General features: G+C 47.9%; 2 protein-coding genes across 3 annotated transcripts in view; both read left to right on the forward strand.

Annotated features, from left to right (window-relative positions):
• The first annotated feature begins 300 nt into the window (after positions 1-300).
• On the forward strand, positions 301-4,762 carry pla2g3 (phospholipase A2 group III). 2 transcript variants are annotated; one of them, XM_028418040.1, is made up of 7 exons: positions 301-1,047; positions 1,682-1,814; positions 1,896-2,030; positions 2,234-2,478; positions 2,551-2,734; positions 3,719-3,829; positions 4,331-4,762. In XM_028418040.1, the coding sequence occupies exons 1-7, from the start codon at positions 546-548 to the stop codon at positions 4,536-4,538; spliced, it is 1,518 nt and encodes a 505-aa protein (XP_028273841.1). In that variant the 5' UTR covers positions 301-545; the 3' UTR covers positions 4,539-4,762. The 2 variants fall into 2 exon arrangements, with proteins under 2 accessions (XP_028273841.1, XP_028273840.1); XM_028418039.1 differs by having other exon boundaries at positions 2,234-2,734.
• A 1,016-nt stretch (positions 4,763-5,778) lies between these two features.
• ttc28 (tetratricopeptide repeat domain 28) overlaps positions 5,779-19,285 on the forward strand; it is a 56,421-nt gene continuing 42,914 nt past the window's right edge. Inside the window, exons 1-2 of the mRNA XM_028418038.1 lie at positions 5,779-6,052; positions 9,620-9,976. Coding sequence (XP_028273839.1) covers positions 6,023-6,052; positions 9,620-9,976 — 387 coding nt within the window. The 5' untranslated portion in view covers positions 5,779-6,022. The remainder of the gene's footprint in view (positions 6,053-9,619; positions 9,977-19,285) is intronic.

Below are 19,285 nucleotides of genomic sequence, written 5' to 3' on the forward strand. Positions count from 1 at the left end.
CTGTGTGTGTCTGTGTATCTGTCTGAGTGTGTGTGTGTGTCTGTCTGTATGTGTGTGTGTGTCTGTCTGTATGTGTGTGTGTGTCTGTCTGTGTGTGTGTGTCTGTCTGTATGTGTGTGTCTGTGTGTCTGTCTGTGTGTGTGTGTCTGTGTGTGTCTGTCTGTCTGTATGTATGTGTCTGTGTGTGTGTCTGTCTGTATGTGTGTGTCTGTCTGTATGTGTGTGTGTGTGTCTGTCTGTGTGTGTGTCTGTCTGTATGTGTGTGTCTGTCTGTCTGTGTGTGGGTCACTCGCAGTGATGTAGGGCAGAGAGAGAGACGCTGTGTGATGTTTGGCGCGCTGATAGGTCATGTGGCTGATTCGGATGTTGTGTTCGTTTTAGATCCACCCGCGCGCCCTCCTCTTCTTCCTCCTCCTCCTCCTCCTCCTCCTCCTCCTCCTCCTCCTCTTTTAAAACCGACCCGGTGTGTGTGGGTCTGTCACAGACTCCTCAGACTGGATTTGTTTCAGAGTCTCTGATCTCTCTCCGCTCCATCACGCGCCATCATGACGCACATCGCTCCTCTCGTTGCGCTCGTGGTTTCGCTCCTCAGCAGGACCGGATCTGCTGGATCCGGGGGGGTCCTCTGCACCTGGACCAAAGTCACACCTGACCAGCGCGTGCACTACAGCTTCCTCCGGAGCGGCGCTGCATCTCTGCGGCTGTACCACAGCGTCTGGTCCGGCGGTGAGCGCGCTCTGCTGGGCTGCACTTGGAGCGATGACGCGGCACTGATCCAGGACTACCGGTCTGTGTGCCGGGAGCGCGCGCACGACTTCTCTGACCATCTGCACCCCTATTTGGACTCCGTGTTGGAGGCGGAGAAGGAGCAGTGCGTGCCTCTCGCGGAGCTGGAGGGGCACGTGGGGAGGAGGCCTGTGAGGAGCGTGGGTGATGAAGATGAGAGGTCAGAGGTCACGACACATCAGCGCGTGAAGCGCGGCTTCATTGTGCCTGGAACTCTGTGGTGCGGCTCCGGCAACAAGGCGCCATCTTATGCAGATCTGGGTACGTTTGCTTCTTACTATTGGTTAATGCAGGGTTTCCCAATGTATGGCCTGACACCCCTTTAGGGGCCGCTGGGATAAACAGCAGGATCCACAGGGACAGGGACTACATCTGTTTTCATGGGAGCAGACACTGGAGAGGAGGGTGGGTGAGGGATGAGGGGGCTAGTTTTTATCCAATCATGGACCTTCTGGCAATAGTTGCCAACATAAGGGTCAAAACCCCTAAAAGGGCCTCTGGAAAAAGTTGAGCGTCCCCCATAAAATTAAAGAGATAAGGGACAAGGAGCAGACACTGGGGAGCAGGTGGACACCAGGACCAGCTAAGCTTAGCCAGGTAAGTCCCTCTAGAACACCCTTTAAAGGATTCTGATCAGATTAAATGGATCAGGGATTAAATGATAAGATTACAGGAAACAGAAGCTTCATCAGTTTATTGTTGGGGGATCAGATCCTGGAGAGCCGGGCTGCTTTTTATGCTTCAACATCTCCTTCATGTCTTGTTTGACTGAAGACAGGCAAAGGTGCTACCCTGGCTCACTGACCCATCTAGTGGTATAAAGCGGTATTGTGCAGTAATGAGGTCAGGGGCTAGCTCCTTAGCGTGCTAACTTGTGCCTGTGCTCCTCCTGCAGGTGTGTTTTCAGACACTGACAGCTGCTGCCGGGAACACGACCAGTGCAAACACACCATCCTGTCCTTCCACTCAGAGTTCGGTGTCTTCAACAGCAACATCTTCACCATGTCTCACTGCGACTGCGACAACCAGTAAGCACCCGCACCCCGAAGACACCCAGCACACGTCTGATGTGTGTGTGTGTGTTTCATTCTCCGTCCGTGTGTCTGCAGGTTCCACAGTTGTCTGAAGAACGCTAACGACAGCATATCTGGCGTGGTGGGATACACCTTCTTCAACCTGCTGAAGATGCACTGCTTCAGGTTCTCCCACAGACTCCAGTGTTCTCAGAGGAACTGGTTTGGAATGTGAGTGCAGGTTTGGATTCATACAGAGAACGAGCATTAGAAGCTAACAGCTAATGCTACGCTACGCTATAAACTACAGCATGGTCACATGACTACAACGTTTACAAGTTTACTGACATCATTTGTAGTCCCATTTAGCCACTTGTTAGCATTTAGCCTGTTAGGACTTTAGTGAGGATTTCCCCCTCTGCTTTGACTTCCAGGTGTAAAGAGACTAAAATGGCGCTGTACGCGGAGGTCTACCCCCCCACGCTGTACGAGTCCGCCGACCCTGCAGACGTCAGCCTGAACATCAGCATGAACTCCACCACCACACCCGCAGCACTCCTGGACACATCATCAGAGCCCCACCTGTCCTCCGTCCCCGTCCCCACACCCACCGCCTCCGTCTCCACCGCCGTGGAGACCACCACCGCCGTGGAGACCACCACCGCCGTGGAGACCACCACCGCCGTGGAGACCTCCACGGTGGTGACCACCACCGCCGTGGAGACCACCACCGCCGTGGAGACCACCACCGCCGTGGAGACCACCACCGCCGTGGAGACCACCACCGCCAAATCCCGGGACTCCTCCACGGAAACGTCCTGCAGCGTCTACAAGGATCTGGACGAGTGCAAGTACAAGATCCGGCCCCAGCGGAGGAAACACGGCCTCCACAACACCGAGCCCAGGACGCTGTACCACTGCAACTGCACCAGCAGGTACACAAACAAACAACAAACAACTGTTTGTGTTTATGAATCATATGCAGAGGGTGGAGGAGGATGATGTCACACGCTCAGAGTCAATATTTACATATGTGGTAACAGTGCACTGTCAGACGTGGTGTGATGTTTCATAACACTGAACCAGGCCACACACACAGACACACACACACACAGACACACACACACACACACACACACACACACACACACACACACATACACACACACACAGACACACACACATACACACACACAGACAGACACACACACAGCCACACACACAGACAGACAGACACACACACACACAGACATACACACAGACACACACACAGACAGACACACACACAGCCACACACACAGACAGACACACACACAGCCACACACAGACACACACACACAGACAGACACAGACATGCACAGAGACACACAGACACACACACAGACACACACACACACACAGACACACACACAGACACACACACAGACAGACAGACACACACACACACACACAGACACACACACACACACAGACACACACACACACAGACACACACACACACACAGACAGACACACACAGCCACACACAGACACACACGGTGTCACACTCTTACATAAGGTGCTCTGAATATTTCACGTCCTTGGACATCACACACAACATGTATTTGGTGTGTGTGTGTGTGTGTGTCTGTGTGTGTCTGTCTGTGTGTGTGTGTCTGTGTGTGTCTGTCTGTGTGTGTGTGTGTGTGTGTGTGTGTGTCTGTGTGTGTGTGTGTGTCTGTGTGTGTGTGTGTGTGTCTGTCTGTCTGTGTGTGTGTCTGTGTGTGTGTCTGTGTGTGTGTGTGTCTGTGTGTGTGTGTGTGTGTCTGTGTGTGTCTGTCTGTGTGTGTGTGTCTGTGTGTGTCTGTCTGTGTGTGTGTGTGTGTGTGTGTGTGTGTCTGTGTGTGTCGGTCTCTGACATCTCACTGTTTGTCTTCTAGATTATTCCAGAGTCTGGCCTCACAGAGACAGCTGTCCAAGGTGCAGTCTGTCCTGCTGGGACAAGTGTCTCCGTCCTGCTTCCTGCTTCAGGACTGCTCAGCTGCCAACAGGTCACTGATCATATTTATGGATTATATTTGTCATTATTATCAGAATCAGAATCAAAAATACTTTATTGATCCCAGGGGGAAACTGCATTCATTCCAGGTGCTCCATGTATACTCAAAATAACAGGGTAGAATATAAAATAAGGTAAAATAGTAAGAGTAGAATAAATAAAATTCTAAACATTAATAAACATTCAAGTTAAATGTCAGTGTGTCAGTAATTTATATACAGTTAGTTTAGTCCAGAGCTTCTCAAACTAGGGCTCAGTGCCCCACAGGGGGGTCACTGGGTGGATGTGCTGGGTCCTGAGGTGATGGAGAGGAACAGATGAAGGAAGAGGAGGAAAAAAAAGAAGGGAGGAAGAAATAGAGGAGCAAGGAGACCGAAAAAGAGGAGGAGGGCGAGAAGAAGAGGGTGGAGGAGGAGGAGGAGGAGGTGAAGAAAAGGAGGAGGAGGAGAAAAGAGAAAAAGGACTCTGTATGTGACTCTGCCTCATCTCACAGGTGCTCGGCGGTGCTGGTGAAAGCTGACCTTCCTCAGCGGGACGTGGAGGAGCAGCGCCATCTGCAGGCCGTAACGCTGAAGGTCAGGAGGCCGAACACCAGGAGAGCCAGGAGGAGAGACGGAGCCGTGAGGCTCCACAAGCTGTGTGTCAGGATGAGCCGACCCAGAAACCAGAGTCCACCCGCGGGGACGGAGCTGTCCCGGTGAGGACGCCACAGGGGGACACGCAGCTCAGCGTTACACCAGGCGTCATGGAATAAATATGTTTATTTTTACACTTAATACAGATTATTTTTGGTCAGATTTATTTGAGTCTCAGCATCAGTTTCATTCAGTCTTATTTATGCTGAACACCTTGAAATATTGTACTGTTGTGTATTTATATGTGTAGTTATCCTGCTGCATGTCCTGTTAGTGACGTTCAGCACACGTTGTACTTTGTAAGTATTTGTATTGTACTGTATGAGTTTCACAGCAACACAGAGATGTAAATATGTATAAATACTTGTAAATAAATGGTTAAATAGTTAAAATAAATTAATACAACAATGGTTTAAAAAGAAGTCATGTTTAAACATTCATATTAGTGTTGGGCAGCAGTGGCTCAGTGGTGGAGCAGGGTCCAATGAGCGGAAGGTCGGTGGTTCGATCCCAACTCCTCCCGAGTCGTTGTTGTTGTGTGTCCTTGGGCAAGGCAGTGTACACTCACTGGAGTGTGGCGCTCTTTGCTGGGAAGCCTTACGCAATTTCCCTGATGGGATTATTAACCCTCATGGACTGTTCGCAAACACTACCCTAATGTGTTGTTCGGGGACAAAAATGTCCCCTAACTTTAACGGTTTTAAAAATCTATTAGATAAATATTTTTTTGAAATTTTTTTTGCATAGACCTTTTAATTAACTTCAGTTCTAATCAACAGTACTGAAGTTAATTAAAAGGTCTATGCAAAAAAAATTTCAAAAAAATATTTATCTGATATATTTTTAAAACCGTTAAAGTTAGGGGACGTTTTTGTCCCCGAACAACACATTAGGGGGTAAAATTTGCTCACAGTGTACTGTTGACCTATGAAAAATTTTAAAATCATATTAAAAAAAATTATGTAAAATTAAGCTTGTTGAGGAAAAATGATTCAATTTGTTCACATATTGACAAAGTTATGGCCAAAATAAACAGAAAAATTTCTCTCAGAGGACAAAAATGTCCCAAACAGTCCATGAGGGTTAAAGTATTTCCAAAAAAAAAAAACAATTAGTATTTGAGCTGTTTGTATGCTAATGCTAACAGGAGGCAGCAGCTACATGCTTTTTTTTTATAAACTTTATCAAAGTTTAAAGGCTTTTGTTTAATGTTCTCTCCTCCACCACCTCCTCCTCGCTGTAATGAATATCTGTCAGGTAACTCAACTCCCCTCTGATGTCATGGGGGTAGCTGAGAGCTGGCGGCCGTGGAGCAGACCGGATCCCCGCCTCCTGGCGGACCAACATTCCGCTGCGGCTGCGGGAACATGGCGCACTCAGTCTGGATCAACTTTCGCCGAGAAACGCTTCGGAGGATCTCCGTGTAGCACGCAGGTCTCCTCATCTGTGGATTATCGATCAGTATCGATCAGCGTGGGGACGTCACCGTGAGCAGAGCCTCTGTCTGTCCGTCCGTCCGTCTGCGGGATGAAAGTTTGGATCTAGCGGAGATGGAAAAGCAGAGAGCGCGGAGGGAGAAGGTGGGTACGGCCGCCTCATCCGCTCCGGGTCCCGGCTGTAGAGCCGCAGCCGGGACCCGGAGCCTCAACAACACAACTCATCTGCTTTTAACACTTCTCATTCACACCGCGGGAAGATTTTAAAACATTTAAGGTTTCACAAAGTTTAAAGGAAGCTTCTTAACATCTGTATTCAGAGCGCAGGGGCAGAAAAACGCCTCAAAACCAGATGTGCAGGGAGACAGGAGGCATTTAAAGACAAACATTTAAGGAGAAATGTCTCAAAGCTGAACACACACACACACACACACACACACGTTCAGGAGGGATGAACAGCAGAGTTTTAAGTTTTCACTTTGTTCCAGAAATATTTAACCACAAACATCTCAAATCAACATTAAGACAAAACAAACACACAAACAACATGGCAGCTGAGGACAAATGAGTTTTATGACTTTATAAAGTTTACCTAAACACACACACACACACACACACACACACACACACACACACACACATACAGACACACACACAGACACACACACAGACACACACATACAGACACACACACACAGTGTCCACATGCTGTAATGAGCACTCTGCACTTTAAAGTTTTATAATCTGCTTTTGTCGTGTCTGTCAGGATGCTTTTGAACTTTTAAACTGGGGCGGTTAGCGTAGCTTAGCATAAAGACTGGAAATAAAGCCTGTCCCTGTGTGCTGTGTAGCTTTAACTACAAGGCTAAGCTAACCTGGCTCTGATTTTTTAACACTATGTTGTAAATATGCCACACTAGGCTAGGCTAAGCTAAGCTCGCCTTGTAGTTTCATATTTCCAGTTCCAGCTCCCGAGATATCTGAGATATTTTGACATGGTCCGCCCTCAGGTGGCCGCTTGTGGAACTGCAGTCTGTAGCCCTTCCCCCTCAGCTGCGGCGCTCCATCCTTACGTCTTTTGTTTGTGGGTTTATTCCTGCGGCGCGCTGCTTCGCCGTCTCACCTACAGCATGTGTTACATGATCAGAATGTTGCGTTCAGGGACCGTTTCCTGTTTCAGGTGTTTCTGTCTGACTGTTGTAAGTAGTGGACAGCCTGTGACTCGCTGACTGGGCGTCATAGTACAGGACAGAGGGGAAGTGTGTGTGTGTGTGTACAGGATATTCATGTTGTGTTCCGGCCCCTGTTGTTGCTCTGTGTTTCTGAGTGTGTGTTGATCAGACACATCGCTGTCAGAGGAAACGTGATGCTGCCTGACTTTGTGTTGCTGTCAACCTGTCAGCTGTCTGTGTGCGTGTAGAACAAAGTGGCAGCATCATTAACAAGCAGCAGCAGCAGCAACCGAAGCAACACACGGCCTCCTGTTGAAGCCCACGGTTACCTAATGTCACCATAGAAACAGAAGATGTATACATAAAAATACACAAAATGTAACCACAGCTACTGTAATCTGCTGCTAGCTTTTGCAGAATTAAACCCTGGTCGAATCCTATTGATCCAACTTGATGCTAACAAGCCTAGCATGTTAGCAGGAATTGTCCTGAATATATAAATCAAGATTTAAACATGTTCATATTATGCTCAGTAGTTCAAATAATCATGTTTATCTTCTGAAATATCATATGTTTTCCTAAATCTAATAATGCACCTTAAAGGACCAGTGTGTGAAGTTTAGTGCCATCTAGTGGAGAGGCTGCAGACTGCAGCTAACTGAATACCCCTCAGTGTTCAGGGTCAGGGCCATGTTTGAACCTGTTAGGCTTCTGATGGTACCCACCATTCCTTATACTGTGAGGTGAGGAGAGTCTCAGCAGGAAGGACAGATGCATTCTGGGAAGAACTGGCTGACCTTTAATGAGGAAACGTTCAAAAACACACATCAAAGGGTGTAGGAGTGTAAAAACCCACCCAGCTACAAACAGGCTGATTTCAGTGTGTTATTTATGAACTGTATTCCAGTACAGCACTAATAGGCTTACAGAGATTTATGCAGCAGTTCACACACACACACACACACACACATGAAATATGTTTCTCTTTGTTTATTTCAGCAAACGCTGCCGCGGTAACACGTTCCAACAGCTCTGCTTTATGTCACATTATTCATATCTGAGACAAAGTTTCATAACAACATCCATGAGGATCATAACGCAGCGAAGAGGCGAAGAGAAGAAAGCACCTCGAACTCCAGAGAAAGATGGCGCCTGCAACAAGCTTCTCCACCTTTTTATTTGTTTACACATTTTCAAACACGCAATTCAGACTCAAGGGGGCGCCACAAGCAAAAACACGACTCGCTCCAAGGCTTCAAAAAGTCCACGGGTCTGATTTACCCCCACGCACGGCTCCATCATGCCTGGTTAATGATGATTTTTAGGTCAGAATGCTGATGTCAGTGCCAGCAGAGGATGCAGCTGATGATGGGGAACATTTCAGCCTTTGATGCTAACATTAGCTCGTGTTCTTTAGCCGTCAGATCGTCCTGCTGTGTTTGTTTGTTTGTTTCTCTTAAAACTCCGCCGCCTGTCGCCGGACTCGAGCTGAATTATTTAAAAACAAGCTGTTGTGGAGACATCGTGCTCGTGTGTGCGTTCTGAAGCTGAGAACACAGAGTGGATGTTTGACAGTGTGTTTCCTGAAGTTTCTTCTTCTCAGAACTTTCTGTCTGTTCTTTCCTCTCAGTCAGAACCGTTGGGTGAAGTTTTGGGAATCCCTCCAGTCTGCATATTTTCACTGTGTAACAAACAATTCAAGCAGTGTGTGTGTGTGTGTGTGTGAGGGGGGAATAGAGACAGAGATAATGAAGGCCTTGGTGTAAGCTCTGGTGAAAGGACAAATTTGGAAACGCCAGATCAGAGAGCAGCTCCGGGACGTTTTACACACAGTCTGAATGAGAAGAGCAGAACCGGCAGCCCGGCCGCTCTCTGAGGAATTCCAGCCGTTACCGCCGAGCACAACAGAAGAGTGCACGCAGCAGCTCCGTCTCATATCATGCAAATCAGGCTTCGGTAGAAGTTTTTTTTGTGACTTATGTAACAACAGCTGAAAGCTACGACTTTTAAAGCTTATTTTTATTCCTCAAGTAATCTGAGTAACAGAAATCCTCTGAGGACAACAGAACCAGACACAGGTTCAGTTCCAGGCTGTAAAACGGGATTATTCCTGTGTAATGTTTGACGTCTAACATGGGGGGTTAATCAGGACTGAGTCACGCTTGTAGCCACCCCCCAGAGGCCATGGGGGGAACTGCAGGTTATGACTTCTGCGTAGTAAACACTCGACTGATTATGTTGGATCAGTGAAGAAAATTAAATGAAAAATTGAAATATTGAAATGAGCCAGAGACAGCCTCCGGTGGCCATTTGTGGAACTGCAAGCTCTTGGTGGGAGAGTTGACTGTTCAGGTGAAGCATCATCTGTGCCTGTCAGTTCTGGTTTTAACCCTCTCAACACTCTGCCCTCCTTGGCAACAAGCAGGAAGCCATGATGGCCTCACAGCAGTCACATGACCAACATTCAGCGAGTTTCTGTCTGAACAGGATTACTGGAATAAATGTTCCTCTTCCTCTTTTCTTCTTCCTCTCTCCTCAGTTCTCTCTGTTTGGCTCTCGCTCCGCCAGCAGGACCACCAACCCCCCCTCTTCATCCTCCTCCTCATCCTCTCCTGTGAACCATTCTGCGCCGGCGGTGAAGAGGTCGGACCGACTCCCCAGCACCGCCGCCCTCAGCAAAGCTGAATTCCTGGAGCGAGTGCGCCGCAGTAACCAGGCCTGCCAGCAGGGGGAGTTCGCGCTGGCTGTGCGTCTGTACAGCGAGGCTTTAACTGCCGACCCGCAGAACTGCATCCTGTACAGCAACCGCTCGGCGGCGTACCTGCGGCTGGGTCAGTACAGCACCGCGCTGGACGACGCCATCAAGGCTCGACTCATCAACCCCAAATGGCCGAAGGTAGGAGCTGCGACGCACGCGCCGTATGAAAGTGTGGATGATGGTGCGGTGTGTTCCTGCTGATGTTTGTGCCTTTGCATGTTTGACGAGTGTCCTAAACACACACAGTGTGTGAGGCTGACAAGAAAACCGATCCAGCTAGATTTGGTGTAGGACCATGTAGCTTCGTGTCAACAAGCAGACCGTGCCTGTGGTGATCTGGTGGCGACCCGCCGCTCTGCTGAGTGTATTATTTTGATGGTAAATGTGTCAAAGTCTACCAATAAAATCCAGCAGGCAGAAAGTCAGACCCCAGAGTGTCATATAGAACACTACACGACATCAGTGTGGGCGAGGAGAGGTTTTCCTTTGAAAGCACAGACGCCTCTGGTTGTTGTGGTTTGTGTGGTTAGATACAAGCTGTGTGGGTTTTAGCCCCAGTATTAGGCTGTTTGGTTACAGTAGAAGCACTTTGGATCAGGCCTGGGTTAAGGTTGATCTGCAGGGTCCTCTTGGTTGTGTTTTTATGTGTGGATCCTCAGGGCTAAGGTCAGGCCGGAGTTGGACTGCTGTCTGTAACCTTCTGTGACGTCAGTGCAGCATTGTTTGACAGAACGATCAATCCATCATCAATGACCAGTTGGACACGTTACCTGAACATTTTGCAGACATTGGTGTCAACAAACAGACACTTGTGTCGTTGCTGCTTCTGATGTTACCGTGTGAAGAGTCTGGGTTTTTTGAGCTGGCTAACATGTTAGCAGCATCTGTCACGGTGACAGCCATGTCCGGAGCAGTCTTCAGGGACTGAGCTGGGGTTTTGTTGAGCAGTGAGGGATGGAGGCTCCTCTCAGAGGGGAAGCAGGCAGCCAGGAGCCCGGCCTGCCAGGCTGCTTCAGTCTGGACGGCTGGGGCCGGGCCAGCTCCACTCCACTTCCTTTCTCTGTGTGAGAGAATGGACGGAAGTGGTGTGTGTGTGTCTCTGTGTGTGTGTGTCCGTGTGTGTGTCTCTGTGTGTGTTTGTGTGTCTGTGTGTGTGTGTTTGTGTGTGTGGCAGCTCTGTTGTTTTGTTTGTGAAGCCCCGGCCAGGCCTTGGCCTGAATCTGGCACTTTAAAGACAATAACAGCAGCAGCATTCCTGTGCGCGCGCCTGTATAGCGGCGGTGTCATGGCAGTGAGCTCACCGCAGCATTCGCCGCGGGTCAGAGGCGAGGTCGAGCCTAATGAAGTGCCAATAAGAAAGAGAGTCTTTCTCAGGGGGGACGCTTACTTCTGCCTGACTTCCTTCTTTCTGCCCTTCGCTCTCCTTTTTTTCTGCTCGCCTCCCACACTCTGCCCCACCGCCGCCGCCGCCGCCGCTGTTGTTGGCACAACACACACTTTAGGCATCTCACACACACAAAAAGAGCGATTTGGTCATGGGAACAGAGGGGTGTAGCTGGTCAGAAGTTGCATTTGTTTGCGTGCTGATCCTGATAAGGACGCTGCGTTCTGAGGCTGTTTGTCTGTCGGTGCAGGTCTGAGAACGTCTTTTGTTTCTTTGTGATTCAAATGAAGTGACATCACAGGAGTGAATCCGCTGCAGGAGCGAGAGCCTCTCTCAGCCGGGTTTGTTGTCGTCTGCACACTCTGCCTTTGTGTGTTCGTGGGAAGAGTCTTTCAAAGAGAGATTTGTTTTCCTGCACGCAGGTGAATTTTATTCATTCTGATCAGGAACTTTAACAAACTGCTCACACTGCAGAGACGTCTGATGTGGCAGAAACGTTTAGGGAGGAGAAAAGACAGAATAGGAGGATTATTAAATAAAGATGGACGAACCTCCTGTGAGGAGTGTGGAGGCTCCAGCTGTCACCACCTTTCAAGCTTCGCCTAAACTCCCAGTTAATCCAGATACAGGCAAAGAGGTCACATCCTTGATTCTGCATATTTGAAGCCTTAAAATGATGTAAACAGTTGAGTTATGTGTCAGTTATCGCAGTGCATTTCCAGGGCCAGTCTGGGTCAGCCTGGATAATCCACGGTGCCTTTTGAAGTTTGGATTAGCTGGGTTAACTGGGGCACACTTTTGCTCAGGCATGAAGGTGTTAATGTTGATGTATTGAGATGTATTAACGCCTCTTAAAATAAGAGGCGTCCACACTCCGAGCGGCTCTGCTGTGGGAGTATCAGTGCGGCTCATCAGCGAGCGCCGGAGCCTCTGAAGTGGGATCGGAGCAGCTGGCGGCCTGCTCGTGGCTCTGGCCCCGCTCCGCTCAGGCTTCCCCTGTCATTAGGAAAGTGCTCCTTAACCACGCGCTGCAAAAATATTACCAACGTACATGCAGAGGCCGCCGTCTCTTTAAGTGGCACAGAAACGGGCTGTTCGGGACGCCTCCCCACATGACAGAGTTTATATTATAACCTGATCTAAGACTCAGTTTCCTCGTGTTTGGGTTCCTCCCTGCTCCGGAGAACTCACGGTCCCATGACTCCACGGCTGAAACTGTGTCAGGCAGAGCTCGGAGTGGGTCAGTGGGCTAATCCAGGTCTAACACAAGTCAATACAGATACAATAATACAAGCCTTGAAGAAAGCTCTGTTTATTGTTGTAGCTTTTAACTCTAAATGACACACTTCTCTCCAGGAAACCACCTTTCAGGGGAATATTAGGAGCTTAGGAAGCAAAACAAAGCATCAGTGACTTTCCATTGTGCCTTTCAGAAGGTAAAAACATGCACTGGAGCAGCCACTAGAGGGCAGCACTGACATGTTGGACAAAAACCGCCTGGCACCTCACAGAGCCCCGACACAACTTCTCCTTTGTGACAGCAGCCCTCTCATGACCCACATCACATGAGGCTTTGCAGCACAAACATGCCGTTAAATCGGAGCCAGACTGCCCCAGACCTCACCTCCTCCTTTATGGCTGATAACAGCCGCAGATGAAGCTGCTTTTAACGTGATAACATATCAAAACGTGCACACCAGCACCACGTTCTCCTGCAGGATCTGATGAGTTTTGCCTAGAAGTACTCGTGGGTCTAATCTGGAGATGTGCTGCAGCGTCTGCGCTTGCAGCCGGACCCGAGCTGCTGTCTCAGCATCCGTGCGGAGCTGCTGGAGTCTTTTCTGCCCGTCCTTTATCCTCCCTCTGCGTACATCTGTCTCGCACACAGCTGGGCGCCGCGCTGCTGTCTGAGCAAAGAGATCTGCAGAGGAAGGAGAAAGATAAGAGCAGGGGGAGATAATGGAGGAGGAGTGACTCGGCTGGATGTGAACATGGCTGCTATCAGAGTGAAACGATTGCCACAGCATCAGGATGTGGGTCACAGCTGTTTTTAAGACTCTAAACACACAGTAATGGCTGTAGCATTAACAAAAGGACTCACAGGGTGATGCCACTACCACAACTTAAACTGTTACTGACAGAGCTTCAGGCTGCATTATACATGTCAGTGTCTTTCCACTGCAGGTGCCCTTTTAGAGATCTATCAGGCCTCTTTTCACCACAGGAACCTTTGACCTTATTGTGTTTGATCGTCAGGGCTTAAATTACTTTCTGGTTCTTCTTCCTGTTGATATGTGACCATAACACAAGTAAAAACAGATTTGGACGGGCGTGTTTTCACTGCAGGAACCACCAGGCCACATTTGCTTTCAGGTCAGGAACTGATCTTTTAGGACTCCTTTAAAAACCTTTATTAGGCCTTTTCCACCAGAGGTATTTTCCCAGGAACTTTTGGAAATAAGAGTGTATATATACACACACTTGTACACAATATGACTCGTTTAAGAGAGGTGTGATTTGACCACGGGAACCTTTGAGCCACTTCAGGGACTGAAGGGTGTGTCTCCACTGCAGGAACTTTGCTCATGGAAATCTGTGGGACAGATTCCAGCGTTTGTGTCTGAGCAGCAGAAACAGCGAGAGGAGCAGGGAGATACAGAGCAGAACAGAGTGACTCACTAATAACAGGCTGTGTGCTGCTATTTCCCGGCCGAGGTGGAGGTTAATGAACAATCACCTCCTCGGGCCTCCTCTGGTGTCTGTGGGAGGTGGGCGGGGTTCAGCCTGAGCATCAAAGAGGGGCGCTCGGTGAACATGATGAGAACTTGAGCTATACAAGCAGCATTCACACCTGGGTCTTTTTTTATTGGTACAATGAAAACGTTTTAGCTAGTTAGCATCAGCTGTCTGAAGCAGGAGGAGGACAAGAGGGACATGGACGAGGAGTCCATGGGGTGTCATGGTCAGATGTTTTCAGGTTCAGATTTGATGATTTGTCCCCTCCAAAAACAGCACAGCCCCAGCAGCAGCCTGATAGGGTGGCGCAGAGGTGTTAAAAACTGCAGTTCACCTTGTAGCCTCTGGGGGCTGCTGTTGATGCTCAGACCTTTCCTCCATGCTGTGATGTAGCCGCTCTCTTTTCTTGAGCTCAGTTTTTGCTCAGTTTGGATTAAAAGAGACATTTTGACAATATTACAACAAGCTTCTCCGCCATTTTCTCAGCTATTATCGCACATGATATGTAGGACAAATTACATATGACCACAGGAGGGCGCTGAAAAACACGTGTTTACAGCATCTTTTTTAATGAAGATTAGATTTTTGCCCTGCATCAACCAGAGCGAGGAAAAAAAAAACCAGGAATCTGAATCAGCGTGTGAACCGTCCTCTACATTAAACCTGGCAGCCACCGTGATTGGCTGCCAGGCTGCCGGGCGATCCAGCTCCAACCAGGCATGTGTGCCACCAACTGTCGGTCTGAGCGGACCTCGGTGAAGAGTATCAATGATAACACAATGATTATCCAGCCTGCTTGTTATTCATCTGAGCCGAGCGCGGGCAGCGGAGGGTTAACGAGCGCAGAGCTCAGCACTCCCTCCATCTGATGGAGTTAATTCTCTGTTCCAGCTTATCTTTAAACACAAAGACAGACTCATGGCTGTGAGTGGAACTCAAGGAACGCTGCGTCATGTGACTCTCGCCCTGTTCATGGTTTACAGCAAAACTAAACAAACCAATAAACATTTTCATCAGAGAGTAAATTCAATCAAATCAAGTCTAATAAGCGTAAATTAAATTTGAATCAGATTTAATAAATCTTTGGTCAATATCCAGTTCACCAGCCTGTCATTACAGGGACAGTGGTCACATGTTGAGGTAGCTGTGCGCCCTCCTGTGGTCATATGAGTAAGTGCATGTAAAAACGCTACAGAAGCTTGTTGTTGATGGGAGAAGTTTTATTGATCATATCAGACTGATACACTGACAGACTTTTTAACACATAATTAGATGCGCTCTGATTAATACATGATCAATAATGAGTGTAGAAATAAGTGTAGATGAATCACAGGCTTCATGTCAGAGGTGTGACTTCATCAGCACCTCCTCTCACATCCAGAGGAGTGTGATGTCAGCTGGCTAAATATGACCTTCACAAGCGTCCCCATGGACTGAGCGCGCTCAGTGTGCACGCCTGTCAGGCGCAGACATGTAATGTGGTGTAGGGTACCTGTTGTGTGTGTGTGTGTGTGTGTGTGTAGTGTGCACACTTTAATACAACCTTGCCATAAGGCATGACCCAATCAAATGAGTTTTCTAAATGGACACACACACACACACACACACACACACACACACCTCTCTTTTCTTCAGTGTGTTGTCGTTTATTACAGTATTTATTGTAAAATGATTTTCGCACAATCAATACAGTGTGTGTGTGTGTGTGTGTGTGTGTGTGTGGGGGGGGGGGGGGTGATAACGTGCTGCTGCTGACTGCAGGATGATCTGTGAGATGTTCACCTCACACATCATAACACACACACACAGACACACACACCATCACCTCATGATAGCGCCTCTTCTTTTATTATTTATAGCTCTGTTATCATCACACAACACGTTTATCGTTCCAGATGTACAACACAAATAATCAGAGCTGAAGATCACAGTTTGATTAAGTCCCTGTCATAAAGTGAAGCTGCACTCTCATTTGGAAATAACTGACAGAAACCTCAAGCTACCAGCCTCACTGACTCCCACCGCAAATCCAAGATGGCTGCTCCACAAGGGCTGACTTTCTGATCTTGATTGAAAAATATCGAGCTTTGAGGTACAAAATAAAGGTACATTTGAAATGTGTGCAGATCATCTTAGTGGACCACGATCTTTCAGTTGGTAGTTACTTTATTTAGTGTAAATATGGAATAAATGAATGAAAAGTATGAAAACATTATTTGAAGGGGATTTAAAGGGTTAAATGACCTCAGATTGTGCCTGTGTGTATGATGATAGTGTGTGTGTTTTCCTTTGTCGTTGTCCTCTCACTGTTCTGAGGCGTTTCTCCGTCACTGATCCTTCCCGCCATCACTGCGTCCTCCAGGCCGACTAATCGATGTCAGAGGCTTTCAGCTCCGTTACACGATCAATCATTTCTATTTTCTGTGTCTTCACAAACACGCAGATAATTTAACACTCACAGAAACACACAGCTGCACAGATCTGATAACCAAACAGTCTCATTTGATTAGTCATGTGACCGCCTCCAGCAGCACCTGACCTTTGACCTCCTGACCTGCATGTCACTGCTACATTTGTACCATTTATTTTGTGTCTGCAGTCAGAGTGTGTGTGTGCAGAATCACTCAGGTATTCAGACAGAGATCAGCTGCAGGTCACACAGAGACTCTCTGAGTGTTGGTCATGTGACTCCATCATGGCGTCCTGCTGGCTGCTGAGGAGGACAGGACTTTTTTACTGGATCTTTTTAGTGCAAACACTTTATTTTTAGAGGCTTTTTAACTGAGACAAACTGTAGCATAAAGTGTGAATGAATCATTTACAGCTGAGGTGCATTTAAGGACCATCAGACCGACTCTTTCTTCATGTTACAGTCTCTGGTTTTGATGAACTCTGTCATTTTGGCACCTTTGTCCTCCTTTGAAGCACTTAAATACCCAAAAGTGGAGCAGGAGCAGCACATAGAGAAAACAAACACACACAATAAGCTGAGGGCATTGTTGTGGCCTTTCATGCACACACAGCAGAAGACACACACAAAGGTGTTTTCTAATTTATCAGCATTCAGAGTGTGGACACGGTCCGAGTGTGAGATAAAGTCTGCAGCAGCGTGGCTGCATCAGTCTGTGTGGCCTCCAGGCGCCCGCCACAAATGAGACCATTCATCTCTGCTCCCATACACACACACACACACACACACTCACTGTCTAATCCGCTCATTCTTCTCCGCAGCAGGTATTTCACCTGCTGTCGTGTCTTTTCTGCAGCATCCACTCCGAGCCGCCTCGTCTTATCAGACATTTCCACCATGTTGTTGTTTCTGAGGCAGAGAGGAAACCTCTGACAGACAGACCAGGCGCGGGAGAGCGACAAATAATACACAATCATGAGTTCTCTGAGGAACTCCTATGAGTGAAGATCAGATGAACTACATTTTGATGTTTGTTCGACTTTTTAAGCACGGCTCAGACTTCCTGGACCACAGCAGCACACATAAGGAGGTGTAATAAAACATAATGCAGGTGAACAGCATGAAGGAAAACACACACACACACACACACACACACACACACACACACACACACGGAGCCGCTACATTCATCACTGCCACGGTGTGTGTTCAGCAGCCATGTTGGCTGTGGAGAGTGCTCCATCAAACGGACTTTCCTGACACACAGTGTGTGTGTGTAGGTGTGTAGGTGTGTGTTGACTCGCAGTGTGATGATCGGTGATGTGTGTGTCAGGTGGGCGGGGGTCAAAGGTCAGAGTGGACTTTATTATCTCATCACTGAAACTCAGATCGCTGCTATGATGCAGAAACAGTCTGTGTGTGTGTGTGTGTGTGTGCAGCATGCAGCTGTAGTGTGTATTAATGACTGTGTGGTGTTATTTGCATACCTCTGCTGTGTGTGTGTGTGTGCGCCCTCTTGTGACAGGTTGTACATATGCAGTTTTACAGTTTTCATGAAAAAACAATGAGGCAGCAGCCATGAGCATAAACAAATCACACAACAGCAACACAACAGCTCGTCCATTATTGATGAGGTCTGTGATTTAAGACGGGCTGAAGACAGATGAGAGGAACCAGGCCTCAGGATATGAAAGAAGGGTTAAATAAAGACGCTTTGGACGGTTTAGGTGAATATTCACAGATTGAACACAGACTCTCTGGTTCTTCCTCATGATGTCTGAATTTTAACAGCAGATTATGGCGTGTTGACTGGCTGTGGGTTCAGGTCTTTGTGGACAGATGTGGGTCTCTGTGCTGACTGTGTGTAACACAGATAAGAAGGTCTGCGGCCATCTTTGATGTCGGCGGCGTCACAGCAGGCATTCACCTCAATCACACATCACTGTCATCTGCATACGCTGTGTTATTCTGGTGTAAGTGTGCAACACACACGCACAGTTCTGCTGCTGGAGTTTATTATTGTGTGTGTGTGTTGTAATGTTGTGATTGTGCGTCTTTTGGGATCCCTCAGCCTCAGTGTGCAGGATGCAGTTGACAGTCACGTTGTCAGACAAGGACGAGGGATGAAGGAGCGTAATGAAATGAAATATTATTTTCAGCCTCACACACACAAACACACACAAACACACACACACAAACACACAAACACACACACTCAGCTTGTCACAGCTCATATCAGTCAGCAGATCTCATTGTGAAGTCCTTGGTTGGTTTCTGTCATAGATGGTAATGTAATATTTTCTCTGTGTGTTCCCTGAACACAGACGTGTGTGTGTGTGTGTGTGTGTGTGTGTGTGTGTGTGTGTGTGTAATGAGGTCAGTGCTTCCTCACAGGATGCTGATTGTTTAAGAAAATTGCACAAAGTTCACAAAAATCAAAGGAATTCATGCTACACTGAGAGGACTGAGGAGCAGGACTCTGAGATCCAGGTTCCGGGGCCTGAAACCACGATGTGTCCTTACTAAGGCGTCAGTTCGTCAACAGGCTAGTAGCCGCTATGCCGTTGCTAACTCACCTCGAAGCTTGATGCCGTGGCAGGTGTTTGCTTTCATCATAAAAACCTGATTAGCTCGCTGATCGCTAACAGAAGCAGCTCGGAGACAGAAATACTTCCTACACACGCAGTTAGCAGAGCGACGTTAGCGGGTCAAAGAGGAGGCGCCGCTCGTCGCCTCTCCCCTCATCCTTTCTTCTACCTCCTGTCTTTCACCAAACATCATGAAGAAACATTCTGCTTCTTTTTGTCACCTGATCTTTAAATTGTACTTTTTTTCCGTCATCTCAGGCTCTCCTGCTTAAAGGCACACTAATAGACAGTTAGCGCCACCTGCTGGCTGTCATGATGAAGCTGCAAAT

This window comes from Parambassis ranga, chromosome 12 (genome assembly GCF_900634625.1).
Source record: "Parambassis ranga chromosome 12, fParRan2.1, whole genome shotgun sequence".
NCBI lineage: Eukaryota > Metazoa > Chordata > Actinopteri > Ambassidae > Parambassis > Parambassis ranga.